General features: G+C 44.1%; 1 protein-coding gene across 9 annotated transcripts in view; it reads left to right on the plus strand.

Moving 5' to 3' along the window:
• Nucleotides 1-14,673, plus strand: part of ADAM22 (ADAM metallopeptidase domain 22) — a 191,113-nt gene that overhangs the window by 28,298 nt on the left and 148,142 nt on the right. For all 9 annotated transcript variants that reach the window (XM_058678094.1, XM_058678093.1, XM_058678096.1 and 6 more), the window contains exon 3: nt 5,990-6,066. In XM_058678094.1, coding sequence (XP_058534077.1) covers nt 5,990-6,066 — 77 coding nt within the window. The remainder of the gene's footprint in view (nt 1-5,989; nt 6,067-14,673) is intronic.

Here is a 14,673-nt window from a genome sequence, read left to right on the forward strand (position 1 = left end):
GTGTTTCTTATAATTCTGTAATTGTGGCTATTTTCAGTCCACATATGGCAAAAACAAGATGAAGCATGGAAAGTTTACATGACTGCTTCACTAAATCAAATATTCAGCCAACAACAGGCCGGGAAGTGCTCCTGGCCTGCCTGTATCGAGCAAGAATATCAGTTTCCCAGGACCCATTCATCTGAGGGATTTTTTTTTTTTTGTCTGCTGATTGTCTTGCATCTAAATGTTGAGTTTCCTTACACTCAGCTTTAATTACAGCTCAATATAAATACATATTGTATTGTTCCCAACCTACTTAGTATCTAAAAGGTCTACTTTGACTTGGAAGAGTATGTGAGTAAGCATTTTCTTGCCCAGGCTTAGTAATGGGCAGTTTAATGGCCAAGATGATGGAGACACTGATTTGTCAGAAGATAGCTGAGGCATAAATAGGTAATGAGACTGCCTGGCTTCCTGAATGAGATGAGACAGTGGGAGCCAGTGCCAGTGTTGGCTCTATTTCTCTCTCTGCCTTCCAGCTGGTTTTAGCAGGTGATCATGGGGGAGCCTGGGCCTCAGCAGCCAGGGAGTCATGCCCTCTGAGCTGGAAACTCAGTCAGTGAATACCTTTTAAGATTTCAATAAGTTGTATTTTGTGGTATCCATTGCATTACCCCAAGAGTTCCTGGATACTGAGATCTACGTGATACAGTCTTTGTTCCAAAACAAAGACAATAGCTATTTGTTTGTTATTATCAATTTATTTACATCCAGTAACATCAGTTGAAGGAGCTGAATTTGAGTTGGAGCTCAAGTTCCACTGGGTGTGAATTTGGAAGGAATTGGCCCCATCTTTGACTCACCTTTTGTAGCTCTTTAAAAATACGGGGGTGGGGGGGAAGGGGGAGGGGAAGTGTGGTAGCCTAGGGCTAAAGTCCTGGCCTTGCATGCACTGGGATGCCATATCGATTGCTACTTTGTATCCTAGCTGCTCCACTTTCCTTCCTGCTCCCTGTTTGTGGCCTGGGAAAGCAGTCAAGGGTGGCCAAAAGCTTTGGAATTCTGCACCTGTGTGGAAGAACTGAAAGAGGCTCCTGACTCCTTGCTTTGGATTGGCTCAGCTCCAGCCATTGCGGTCACTTGGGGAGGGAATCAGCGAATGGAAGATCTTTATCTCTGTCTCTCCCTCTTTCTGTAAATCTGCCTTTCCAATAAAAATAAGTAAACATTAAAGGAAAAAAGAAGAGTTCTTGCCATCTGGATAGTTATTTTATACTTTGGTCTTTCTCCTCAAATCTATTGTTTTACAGCTTCTATAAATATCAGCCTCAAATGCTTATGTGTTAAAAAACAACCGCAGTCACTTTACCTTACTTATATAGTTTATTTGCATGATTTTAAAAATAATTTGTTTACGTGTTTTGAAAGTTAGACATGGGATGAGGTGGAGAAAGAGAGTGAGGGATGCAGTGTGTGGTGGAGGGAAGGAGGTGGCTTCCGTCTGCTACTTACCCTCTGAATGCCCACAGTGGCCATGGATGGGCCAACCAAGCCAGAAGCTCAGGTGTCCGGGTGTCCGTGTGCTTGGACCCGAGTGTGTGAGCCCGCTCTGCTGCTTCTAAGGGGAGGCACTCGCAAGCAGCTGGATTAGAAGCAGAGGTGTGACTTGTGCCGTGGCATCAGAGATTTCCTCATGGCGTCTGAAGCAGTAGTTATTCCTTGTACCTCCATGTGCATTTTAAACTGTTCTTCTGGATTTCTAAAGTTGTAGTCACAGCCGCCTTAGAATGTGAACATGTGTCCGATGCGGTGGCACACGTGCCTTTCCGAGGAAAACAGGACTCTTTCAATTGTTTCCTTGTTCTGATTTTCTTTTCAAATCCACTGACTGTGCCCTTGACAATGTTCCCTGGCTCCTGGAAATGCTCCTGGTGTAATGACTCACTAAAACTTGGGAAATCCTGCTTGCGCCTTTGAGCTGCAGAACCAAAGTGAAGGAGCGGAATTCTGAGCAAAGGAGCGTTGGGGAGGAGAGCGCCAGCCGTGCCACCATGCAGTGCCTGTACGAAGCCCGGTTGCCAACACTGGTCTCATTCTCCCTCTTTGTGAAACCAGGATGTGTGGTTTAGGAGTTACAGGGGTTCTCTCCCTATGATCCTGTGATGCTGAAATGTTTAATATTTTCATAAATAATTTATCTATAGTAATAGGAAAGTGCATTATGCAAGTTATATTTTTTGAAATCTCTCTGAGAGCCAATAACTGCTCTCTAGTCTTAAAGCTAATGAGTTTTAGGTTCCCCCACCCCTTTGGTGCTGTGCACTGGCCAGCTTGTTCCCAAAGGAAGATCCAGATATGATTTAGTTCTCTCATCTCAAACATTTCTTTCCCCTTTGAACTCAAAAGGCAAGTCCAAGATTAACTAAATTGCTGAGAGCATGGATCATGGAGAATATATACTATGGAAAAGTTATGCATGGATTTCAGTGTTTTTCTGTGTCAAAATAAATTTATTCTTTACCTTTATTTTTCAAGAACTTTTTGAAGTACCCTCATCTTGCCAGAAACTTTGTGTTTTGAAGCAACATACATTTTTTTGAATTTTTGGAGCACAGAGCCTGAAATGCATCTTGGGAGGCTGAGGTTAAACTAGCAGCCACCCTGAGCCTGCAAAGGTCCTGGGGGAGATATCACCTCCCTTTTCTAATTGCTGAAGACTGCCCCTGCATTCCTCACTCAAGGCCCTCCCTCCTGTTCTCCCAGCCTTGCCTCGCCATCCTTTGTTGGTGGCTCTGACTGTATCCCCTTCTTCCTGTGAGGACCTTGGTGGCCCACCCAGGTCATCTAGATTAATTTCCCTGTTTGAAGGTTCTCAGTTGCGTCTGCCAAGCTCCTCTTGCCTTGGTCACCAAGGTACCAAGGTACCAAGGTCACAGGGGCTGGGGACTAGATTGCTTGCGGGGCCATGATTCTGCCCAGCACAGATTCCGTCTGGTCATCAGTATTGCCTCAAGACGCCGCCTCCTCAGAGAGGCCTTCCTGAATTGCCTTAAACCTTATTCTCCTTGGTCACTCTTGGCAGATTTATTTTACTTTTACAAAATCTGAGAATAGTGTATTATACTTTTTGATGCACTTCATTTTTTTTTTGTCTCCTTCCGCTAAAAGGTAAGCTCCACTGGAACAATCTTCACACTTTCCCCCCCACATTTAGGGTATTTGCTGCACTCATTGGACTCAAGATGAATTGATGTGTAGACAGTGTCAGGGACCCGATGTCTCAGCGCACTCCCATTCCTGTTAAGATGAATGATGCAAACTTTTTCTTTTCTTAACTAGACAGCATTTCAGCATGCTATCAGCAGCTTTTCTTGGGATGTCAATGAGAGCAACAAAATAAAATACTAGGTGTAAAGTGAAGTCTAAGAATTTGAATGAATGCAATCAGTAAATGCTGTGCCAGGAAGATTGGTCATGTTCACTTGGCTCAGTCTGTCATGGTGGCATCTTCTGTGTTCATTACAGACTTGTGGCATTAACATTTGTAATCGAAAAGGCTGAGATGAGAGCCTAGGAGGGCTGCAGAGCTGGGGGTAACTGTGCCCGACAATGTAGACACACTGCTCGTGTGTGTGGCAGTGAAAGCCACCAGGATGGACAGCTGTGTTTCTCTGAGTCATTTGGAGCTCCTTGGTTGTTCTTCCTTTATGCATGCAGGCCATTCAGAAAGCGACCCTGCAACTGGGTCATCCAGGTGGAAAATACTTGATGAGTAGCTGTTGGAAGAGTCAGGAAAACTTTGTGGAAGAGGAGCTGTGATCCCCAGTATGTCTGACTTGCAGCCTCCAGCATGCTGCAAAGCACATTTACATAGCTCATGCTCTGCACAGGTGTGGTGTGCTGTTACGGCCACCCCATCTGACCATGAGAAAGGGGAACCTGAGGTGGGTCTATGGAAGGGCAGGGCCGTACTCTGGGAAAAGCCTTGATATGGAGTCTGGTTCAGAGAATCCCTTAGTGAAAGGAATGATTAGAAGCCATGGGAAAAGTTGGTTAAATGAAGTGTTTGAATTAAAGAATAGAAGAGAGCTGAGCCATGGAGTGTGGGTGGGCATGTGGGGATTTTTTTTTTAAAGAAGTGTGTTTTCTCTTTCTCATCTTTTTTTTTCTTTTAAGATTTATTTGTTTTTATTGGAAAGGCAGATATACAGAGAAGAGGAGAGACAGAGAGGAAGATTTTCCTTTTGATGATTCACTCCCCAAGTGACCGCAACAGCCGGAACCATGCCGATCAGGAGTCAGGAGCTCTTCCAGCTCTCCCACATGGGTGCAGGGTCCCAAAGGTTTGGGCTGTCCTCAATTGCTTTCCTAGGCCGCAAGCAGGGAGCTGGATGGGAAGTGGAGCTGCCAGGATTAGAACCAGCGTTGTGCTGGGCCCAAGTGGGGATTTCTGCATCATTATGCTAAGGGACAGTGGAGGAGCTCAGAATCCAGGGAGAGGAGGATTGTATTGGAGGCTGCAGGAAATCTGCTGCACGTAGGGGTCTTGCTAAGAAGCAGACTTCAGCACCACAGAGGCTCGTATGATCTGTGGCAAAGGTGGGAATGAAGGGTGAAGTGGCTCCCAAAATTACAGAAAGGAAAAGGAAGCCATCTTTAGTGACAGGCTGGTGAGAGGACAGGGTGAGGAGTGCAAGTTGAGGGGTCAATCTGAGAGTGCTGCTGAGGGCTGGCTCATGCTCACCCATAGCCTGTCAAGGATGCTCTTGTTCTCGGTTGCTGTGGGACCATCAACCTCATGTGTGCATGGGGGCTCAAATGGTTTTCCTTCTCCAGTGTTTGCTGCCTTTGCCCGTTATCCAAACTGTGTGCATTTATTTTAGATAGTCATATACTCTATAAAACAATCATAAAATCTGCTATGTTATGATCTTACAGTTCAGCTACAATTGAAGAGGCTAGATGGAAGAAATGGTTTGCTTCCTCTTTTCGGTTGATGCATGAGGCTATTCAATATGCTCACAAGTGTGACTGGTCCCACTGCCTTCTTCAGGTTACAGTCTCTTGTGTCTCCTTCTAGGAGAATGAGGTAGAAAATAGTGATTTTTTTTAAACCAAGAAAATTTGAATGGGTGATGTTTGTAGCAGATATACAGGTTCGATTTTGTTTTCAGGCACATGTGAAAAACCTCTGTGAAATTAGGTTTGGTCAATTGGACATTTTGTATTTTTAAGATACAATTTTAAATATGATGAAAAGGCTTTTGGAAAAGTGCAGATATCTCCTTTGCAAATACCTCAGATTCACCATGTTATGTTATTCTTAAACTAAAGGTATTTTCCTTTTTTGGGCATACAAAGTTTCAATTAAGGAGCTAGACCTTTACTATGGAGTAAGATTGATGACCTGTAGTCCTCTTCAAAAGTAAATGTTTAAGATGATGGCCCACTCGCTTGGATTCCTGCCACCCACACAGATGCAGGTGGCATTTCTAGCCCCCAGACTCAGCTCGGCCAAGTCGTGGGTGATAACAGGCGTTTGGGGAGGGAAGCAGTGGAAATATTTATTTCTGTTACTCAGCTTTTCAAATACATTAAAAAAAAATAAACCCACCTCCCTAGTGCTTGCATAGAACCTATGCACATCTGCCCATATTTCCTGAAATCATCTCTAAATTACTTACACCTAAAACAGTGTACATAATATGCAAATAGTTGTTACTGTTTGAGGAGTAAAAAAAAATAAAATTAAAAAACACGTTAAAAAAAAGTAAATGTTTAACCACTTTAAATAAACCAGAAAAAATAGGGTCCCTGGGCTCTTTAATCAGGCAGTGACTTAATTCAGTTTGCCAACTGCCTGGTTTCTAAGAATGTGCGACTTCTCCATTTGCTTTCTTTTGTTCTCCATGTTGAATTGTGTTTTTCCGTGGTGGTGTTGCACAGGCTTTAGGATAACTGTAAGAAATGCTAACCATCAGTTGGTCTTTTCTCTCTGACTCTGCAGTTGGCTCACGTTGACCAGGCCAGCTTCCAGGTTGATGCCTTCGGAACATCTTTCGTTCTCGATGTCGTGCTGAACCAGTAAGTATGTGTTGAGCTGTGCTCAGGTCTCTTAGTTATACATCAGATCCACCTTCCTGTCTGTTGAGTTTGCTCTCATGCTATGGTATGTCCTCTTCCAGTATCAGTTGAATGCTGCATTTGAGACTGTGAGGTTGTTGAGTTGTGACAGACGGTAAGAGAAAGGTATTCATTTGAGATGGAGATGGAGCAGCTCTAATGGTTTTAAGTATGTAAAGTGGAGGGCACAAGTAACTGCAGTATTTTATGTAAGAGTAAACGTGACCGTAGTTTCTTAGGAATGACAATAAATTGTGGGCATTGAAGTCTCTTTTGTAAGAATAGCAGACAAAAGAAAATTGATCTTTTTGATTGATGTACATGGGATGCGATGGTGACCAATGCCTAGGATGCTGGATGCTTTGATTGGGGCTTAGATTTCTGTAATGGTTAGGTTATCAGAATTCACCTATTCTGACCGTAATTTTGGAAATAGTCGATTTTCTGCCTGGAGTTTTAGGTTTGGAAGGAGCTTTTGGCAAATCACCGCACTTAATCTCTTCCCTTCATATAAGTATGGATACATAAATCTGGTTAGCCGTCTGTCCACTTTGTGTGTGTGTGTGTGTGTATGTGTATGTGTGTGTGTGTGAAGATTTTCTACCCAATTTCTGTCAGAGGAAGTGAGAAAGAGTGGGGGGTCTAGGCTGGGCAGCATTGGCCACCAGCTCTGCTGGAAGCAGTTTTATTTATTTATTTATTTATTTTAAAGATTTATTTTTTTATTACAAAGTCAGATATACAGAGAGGAGGAGAGACAGAGAGGAAGATCCTCCGTCCGATGATTCACTCCCCAAGTGAGCCGCAACGGCCGGTGAGCGCCAATCTTAAGCCGGGAACCAGGAACCTCTTCCAGGTCTCCCATGCAGGTGCAGTGTCCCAATGCATTGGGTCGTCCTCGACTGCTTTCCCAGGCCACAAGCAGGGAGCTGGATGGGAAGTGGAGCTGCCGGGGCATTCAAGGCGAGGACCTTAGCCGCTAGGCCACACCGCTGGGCCCTGCTGGAAGCAGTTTTAGGGTTATGGAATAAGTAGATTTTTTTCTAACTGGAGGGAAATTTACTAAGTGTGTGTGGTGCTGTAATGGAAGGCAAGGTATCATTGCAGAATGTTCCTCTGAATGTTTAGCAGTTTTGCATATAACCAGATTAAACAGAGGTTCAGTCTGAGTAGTAACTTCTACAACAGGCAGATGAATGAAAAACATGGAAGTTAAAATGAAAAGCACCGCCAGTTCCTGTTTTGTCACAATCGTGAAGAAGAGGGAGGGAAACAGTTTTCCCTTCCAGGGGTCATAGTTGTGAAGTTTTATTCTTTTGGGTGGATAGTATGAATAAAACCAGACATAGCACCTGCCTAGCCTAGCTGAGCTAGTCCTGTGGTTCCCCTGGTCCTTGCCAGAGGGCAGCAGCAGGTAGTACATTTTATTGTGAAACATTCCTCTGGAAGAAAAAGGCTCCATAAAGACATTTACCTGTTTTAGCTCAGCTATGTGGGCCCAGTCCTTTACTGTAAGTCCCGTTCTTCTGGAAGGGGATAGAGGAACTGCCCAAAGCAGGGAAATACTGAAAGCATTTTCCTTTCAAGGTTACTCCTCTGTCCCTTGCACTCCCCCACACAGAGACAGACACTCCACAGGGACCATGCTTAGCTGTTGTATGATGGGCAACATGAAGAATGGAGAAAACCCACGTTTTGTCATTTGGTTTTAAGGGAGGCCATCCTGCTGTTGTCGTGGTCTCTCTCCCGTTTCTCACTGGGGCAGGGAAGGGAAGATAGCTAGGCAGTCAGACATGACAGGTGTCGGCCGACCTGGCTCCCTGTGTAGAATGAGAGGTGGTAAACGTGCGCCTGGGATGGGGAGAAAACCGACACTGGAGTCCATTCAGACCAGCAAGTTCAGTCCTGTCTTCTCTCAGCCGCTTGCCAGTTGGCATCTCTTGATTCTGGTCCTCTGGGGTTTTTGATATCAAAGGCAAAGTAGGGCTCTCCATGGCTTGTAGGGTATGGGTTCAGTAGGGATTGAAAGTTAGCTCTGGAAGACTCTCATTTACTTATTAATGCTGATGTGGATGGAAGTATCTGATAAAGATAAGGTTATAATTAAATGATGTTTTATGATAGTTATATATCTCACTGTTATTAATACATTTATAACTGAATATCTTGCTCTTTTACTAATTTCACTATGGTGAGTGTGGTGAGTTCATCTGTGATGTAGCATGTGTCAGTAGCCCATTGGTTTTTCTTCCTGAATGTTCTTTCACTGTGTGGCAAGAGCACATGTTATTTTTGCATTCACCTGATGAGGGGCATTCAGATTTCCCAGGGTTTGGCTTTGTGGCTAATGTTGCCATGAGCCAGTCTGGGCCTTGGTGTAGGCTTTCTTTTCTCTTTGCTGGATACTTAGAAATGGAATATTCAGATTATATGATAGTTTTACGTTTGATTATTTTGAGCAGTGCTAACTGAGAAAAACAGCATAAGATTATGCTGATTGATTCATCGTCAAATTAGGTCTTGGATCTATCTACATGCATGCATATATACATGGAAAAATTTTTAAAGAGTAGTAGTATTCTATTTTGTGTAGACCTCATGTATTTGGCTTTTCACTTGTACTTTGTTTCTCCTTGTTCTAGCTTCAAAAAGGGCTGGTTGAATTGGGCTTTTGGAAGCCTACTGGTAATCCCTCTCTGCCTCTCCTCCAGGCAGTGGTCTCCTGGGCTCCACTCAGGGTGGCCTTGGCGATGAGTGGACAGCCTCTGGCTGCACAGCCCATTGCAAAGGGGAGATCTAAGGCTCCGGAAGCCCTCCACCCTCCATTGGATGTGTCTGGCAAAAAAATCAAAGAGTAACCCAAGGCAGGGAAATTGCTTCCGAAGGAGTGTCTGGAATGTCTCTTAGAGGACCCTTGGGGCTGGAGCTCTTTATGGGGCTCGGGGGCCAGGCTGGTGGGTAGGAGGATGTGTGGGAGGGCGGCCAGGCCTCTCCCTGGGAGCAGGCAGGGCTGAGCAAGTGGATTCTGGCTACTGAGTGGTTTCTCATTACCCACCTGTTCTAGCCGGTGCTTTCTCTTTTGTTTCTGACGGTGCATCCTCAGGGCACACATGTTGTCATTTGATTGTTTAACATAACCTCTAGATATTTTTGGCAGTGCCTACTGTTTTGTTCATTAATAGGGGAATCTAGAGATCTAAATCACTTATGAGCATGTTTAAATTGTATGTAAAATAGTTATAATATTATTTAGGATAGCTAAGATGTTGTTTATGTTGTTAGACTTTTCAAGGAAACATATACACACTTTTTTTCATGCTTGAACTGATTACCCTGGTTTTTTTTGTCACAGATTTATTAGATGAATTGAAAATGTAATTTACTGGGTAATAGTTAATGCTTAAAAAAATAGATCGAGGGCCTGACGCAGTAGCCTTCTGGCTAAAGTTCTTACCTTGCAAACACTGGGAGCCCACATAGGTGTGGGTTCAAGCCCAGATGCTCCAGTTTCGTGCCAGGTCCCTGCTTGTGACCTGGGAAAGCAGTGGAGGATGGCCCAAGGCCTTGGGACCCTGCACCCACATAGGAGACCCAGAAGAAGCTCCTGTCTCCTGGATTCGGATTGGCTCAGGTCCGGCCAGTGTGGCCACCTGGGGAATGAACCAGCAGATGGAAGGTCTTCCTCTCTGTCTCTCCTCTCTGTAAATCTGACTTCCCAATACAAATAAATACATCTTTTTTTTAAAAAATAGATTGGTTTTATTTACTTGAAAGTAGAATTACAGTGATGAGAGGAAGAGAGAGAAATATCTTCTATCTGCTGGTTCGTTCCCCAAATGGCTGCAATGTCTGGAGCTGGGCCAAGCAGATACCAGGATGAGGAACTTCTGGGCATCCCAGGTGGGCACAAGGCCTCCTGAGCTGAGCCCAGGAGACCCTTGCCCGAAGGAGCAAGTTACAACCAGGCTCCCAAAAGCTGAGATAAGCCACCACTTTCTATTTGAGCCATCCTTTGCTGTTTTATCAGGTGCATTAGTAGGCAGCTGGATTGGAAATAGAGCAGCCCAGGTGTGAACTGGTACCCAGATGGGATGCTGGCATCGCAGGTAGCTCCTTAAGGTATTATTCCACAATGCCAGCCCCCCATTCCATACTTTTCATATGCAACAATGAAGCTGGTAGTTTAATTAAGTGTTTTTGGATAATTACAAAACTCTTGAGTTGTTACAGTGATTAAAGAGACATGCTGAGGATTAAATCATGGATGCTCACTGGCTTTTTTCTCCCAGGTGCTAAATTACTGAAGGCTGCTGAATCATCTGGCTTTGATAACAGTACAGCTCAACTGTAGGGAGCTCTACCAGGCACAGTGAATTGGGTTTTCTATACAAACCTAGTGCCGTTACAATTATGTTTAGGAAATTACTGAGTGAACAAACTCTTTGCAATATAAGAGACCCAGTGTGAGTAAGTGGAAACCTGTTATGTAATAGCTGTATTTGTTTTACAGTAAAATGCTCGAGTGCGGTACCAGGTGCGTGTTTGCCGTGGCTGACGCCTTCTGCAGAGAACCGGCTTGTTCTTTGGTTCAGAAATAGCGCTTCTCACTCTGTGCATGTGTCAGTCTGTTCCCGCACATTGTGAATATCTTCACCTGTTGGCATCTCTAGTAAAAGTTTTTGATTTTTTTTTCTTTGACATAGAAAGGGTAAGGAGAGGGGGAGAGCTGCAGGCACCTAATTCCCTAAATGCCTGCAGAGATGGGACTGGCACAGGCTGAGGCTGACAGGCAGCACTCCATGTCTCCTATGCTGGTGACTAAGACCCGATTACTGGCCCCCTTCCCCCCCCCCCCCCCACCGTTGCCTCCCAGAGTGGAACCAGCAGAAAACCGAGATCACAAGCGGGGTTGAGAGGCTGGTGTCGCGGTGGATTGAGCTGCCTCCTGAATGGTATCTCAGGTGGGCGCTGTTTCAAGTTCTAGCTGCTTTACTTCCCATCCACTGGTTCACTTCCCAAATGGCTGCAACAGCTGGAGTTGGACTGGTCTGAAGTCAGGAGCCAGGAACTTTTGAGCCCCCTACTTAGGTGTAGGGGTTCAGGGCCTTGGGCCATCCTCTGCTGCTTTCCCAGATCATCAGCAGGAAGCTGGCTTGGAAACAAAACATCCAGGACTCGAACTGGAACCTATGTGGGATACTGTGCCACAGGCAGAGGAATGTACTTTATGCCATAGTGTTGGTCTCATTAAGTATACAATCTTCTAAAAACAAACAGAAAAAGAAAAATACAAAGAAAGGAAGAACTGACTTGGTGGGAAGTGAGCCCAGGCACTGTTGAGTGGAATGTAGACATTCCAGAGTGTCTTAACCCACTGTTCCCAAATCCTGCCCCTGCTGGCAGGTGTATTTTGCCAGTGAGATCTGGTAGGGCAGGTTAGACACTACACCGTTGTCCTCTGAGTGTTTGTGGCAACCAGTTTCAGGCAGCAAGTGTGGCCATGTGATTTCCAGCTAAGTCTTTTGTCTAAAATTGAGCAGCCCTGACCTGTGATGGAACAGAAATGATAAAAATAAACACACCTCAAAGAAACAAAGATTCGCATTCTAGTCAGGAAGGATGCACATTCTGGGAACTGGAAGTGGAGCTCTGTATGCACTTTCTGCCAGGAGCTGGTCTGGAAAACCGGGGAAAGAACCCCAAGGCAGCCTGGCAGACAGGTGGGTTTGGTGTTAGGGGTTACGTGTATTGTGTTCATTTGTGGCTGGGGGCACTGGTGCCTGGTGGACAGCCCCCAGGACTGTGCCCAGGGACCTAGACTGCCACACAGTGTGGGGACCCCTTCAGTAACTGCATTTGCCAGATTACACGTCCCTGGCTGTTAGCGAGAGAAAAGCAGAAGTCGCATAAATAGGATCATAAATAGGATACATAGTAACTTCATGTGCTATGGGAAGGTATTTGCATCTTCATTGAATATTTTAATACAAGTCGTAATTGCACAGTTAAACCTTCGGATACAATAATATCCTCACCTTACCAATTCCAAGATACGGGAGAAGAGGGCAAGGAAAGGTACTCAGGTTATTTTTTATTCTGCTGTTGTTGAGAGTCCAGGGTCCTTTCCCGCAGTGGTGGTCCACAGGGTGGCCTCCCTTCTCCATTACAAAAGCGAAACAGCTGTTTCAGGGAGCTTCCTTTTATTCCCAGCCAACACAATTAGCTTTCTCACTAGCTCTTTTAAAGAGACGTTATGATTGCTGAAACAAAAATAGAAGTTTTTCCTAAAAAAAAAAAAAACAAGAACAAGTTTGTTGTATCCTCTCTGCATGTGTTCCAGGGGAAGAAGAATTAGAAAATGAACAATTAATTCTGTTTGCATATGCTTGATTTTTAGAGAAAAAAGTTACACATAATCAAGTTTTATGCCTTAACCGTTTCCATGTAAAAATTTAAATTTGGTTCTTAAAAGGGAAATATAGGCTAGAAACCATTTGAATGCATTTAGGGTATGCCATCATATTATATGCTTTCATTTATGAATGAGCTCTTTAATCAAAACATTATTCCCTAAATAAAGATAATAGTTGTGACAAATTTCCATATATAGAGGAATAGATGAAAAGTTTAAATACATTTTTATCCCAACTTGTTTTTGTTAGATAATTAATAAAAGAAAAATAAAAACAGTTTTTAAAAAGAACACAAAGTGGATGCAAAGAATTTAAATTTGATGAAAGTAACACATATTGTGAATTCAAAGAACCAGTACAGACAAGACCCAATCTTTTGTATATTTTATATTGATAGATTTATGTGCTCATAATTACTTGCCTGGAGTACTGCTTTAAGATCCGAAAGGTATGTTCAGAAACAGAAGCAAAACATTATCTTGTATACAAGTACACAATACTTATAAGTGTAGATTTTTTTTCACCTTGTATGCAAGTATATATTTTTGCATTCATGATATAGCATTTTTATAGTATTAATATTCATGTTAATCCTTAGTAAAACTTTCTATTCTCTTGTTATTGACATCATTGTCTGAGATAATATGGAGTTTAAAAAACTGAATTGTCTCTATTCAAATACACTGTGTTCGTGGTGATTATTTTGTAAGTCTACCGTACGTCGAGATTCGGTCTACTCAGCTTATGAAGTTTGCTTTCCTGTGGCGCATTTTGATAATAGAAAGGTCTGACTCATCTGGTGGGAAGCAGAGGGAGATTCATTATCTCACTTCTGTCACCAGAGGCGGGGCAGCCCTGGTGTGGCGCCAGCTGGGCTCCTGTGCCAGAGAGGGAAGACACAAAGATCGCCAAGATCACGTTTTGTCCCGTCTCACTGCAGGGGAGCCACTCCTTTACTGCAGCTCCAGAGGTCGTGCTGGCCACAGTTGGGTCAAACCCTCTCTGTGAGCCAGTTGTTGACGACGGAAAAGATCCTTCTGTGGTTTGTTGAAATGATCGGGATCGCTCTGGAGCTGCCGTGTGTTTGACCCACACTGATTTGTATGGGAGAAGAGGGGCTGTCTGAGCCAGAGTTCTGTTAGCAAATGCTACGTGGTGTGGGTATTGGAGAGTAAGCCAGCTGGGTTTGCCTAGCAGAATTCTGGATAAAGATGACCTTCAAAGAATGAACAGACTTGCTGAGAGTGTTCTATCTGGTAAATGTATACCTTTGAACACCTGATCTAGAGGGACCTCCTTTTATCAAAAAATAAGAAGCCATGTGACAGAAAATCCTGGGAATTATAATTTTTATATCAATTTTAAAAATTGCAGGACAAAGCAAGGCAGAGAGAGAGGGGGTGGGGGTTATCTCCTATCTACCACTCAGTCCTCGGATCCCCTTCCAGCCTGAACTGGGCTGAGCTGAAGCTGGGAGCTGGGAACTCAGTCTGGATCTCCTGTGAGACCCAGGACTTTGACCTACAGGGTGTGCATGCAGTAAACTGCAGTCAGGAACAAAGCTGAATGTGGAACCGCACACTGTGATGTGGGATCTGAGCATCCCAAGGGTGCCCTAACTGCTGTGCCAAGCTCCAGCTCCCTCCCTAGGAAAGTCTTACTGAGCTTTGTCCACTGGTAATCCACACACACCTTTTGGCATTCATAATCAATGAGACCCCAGAATAAACTGCTTTACTATTTTTTCATGCTAGTAATTTTGCTGTAAATAACTGAATAATCAGCTGAGTATGTATTGAATGTCATGTTGCCCACACTGGGGTTCCACTCTCTGGGCGCCCTGGGTCCCTGCCCTCTGGCCAGTCTATTTGGAAAGTCAGTACACCTCAGGCAATCGCACCCCCTTGTTGACTCCCTCCTATCATTTGCCCCCACCCCTCCACTCCCTTGTGCATTCTCCTGTGCCCTGTTGAGCATTTTCGTCACCTCTATACACTGATATTGTTGATCACTTGTCTGATAAATTGCTGCAGCATGTTGGATTGACTGCAACGGTGGTAATTCAGGACTGGTGGGAAGACAAGTAGGAATTTGAATACTGTGATGGTGTCTTATTCTACAAATGATATATTAAGAATTAGCCTTACTCAGAGGA

Source organism: Ochotona princeps, chromosome 20, assembly GCF_030435755.1.
Source record: "Ochotona princeps isolate mOchPri1 chromosome 20, mOchPri1.hap1, whole genome shotgun sequence".
Taxonomy (NCBI): Eukaryota; Metazoa; Chordata; class Mammalia; order Lagomorpha; family Ochotonidae; genus Ochotona; species Ochotona princeps.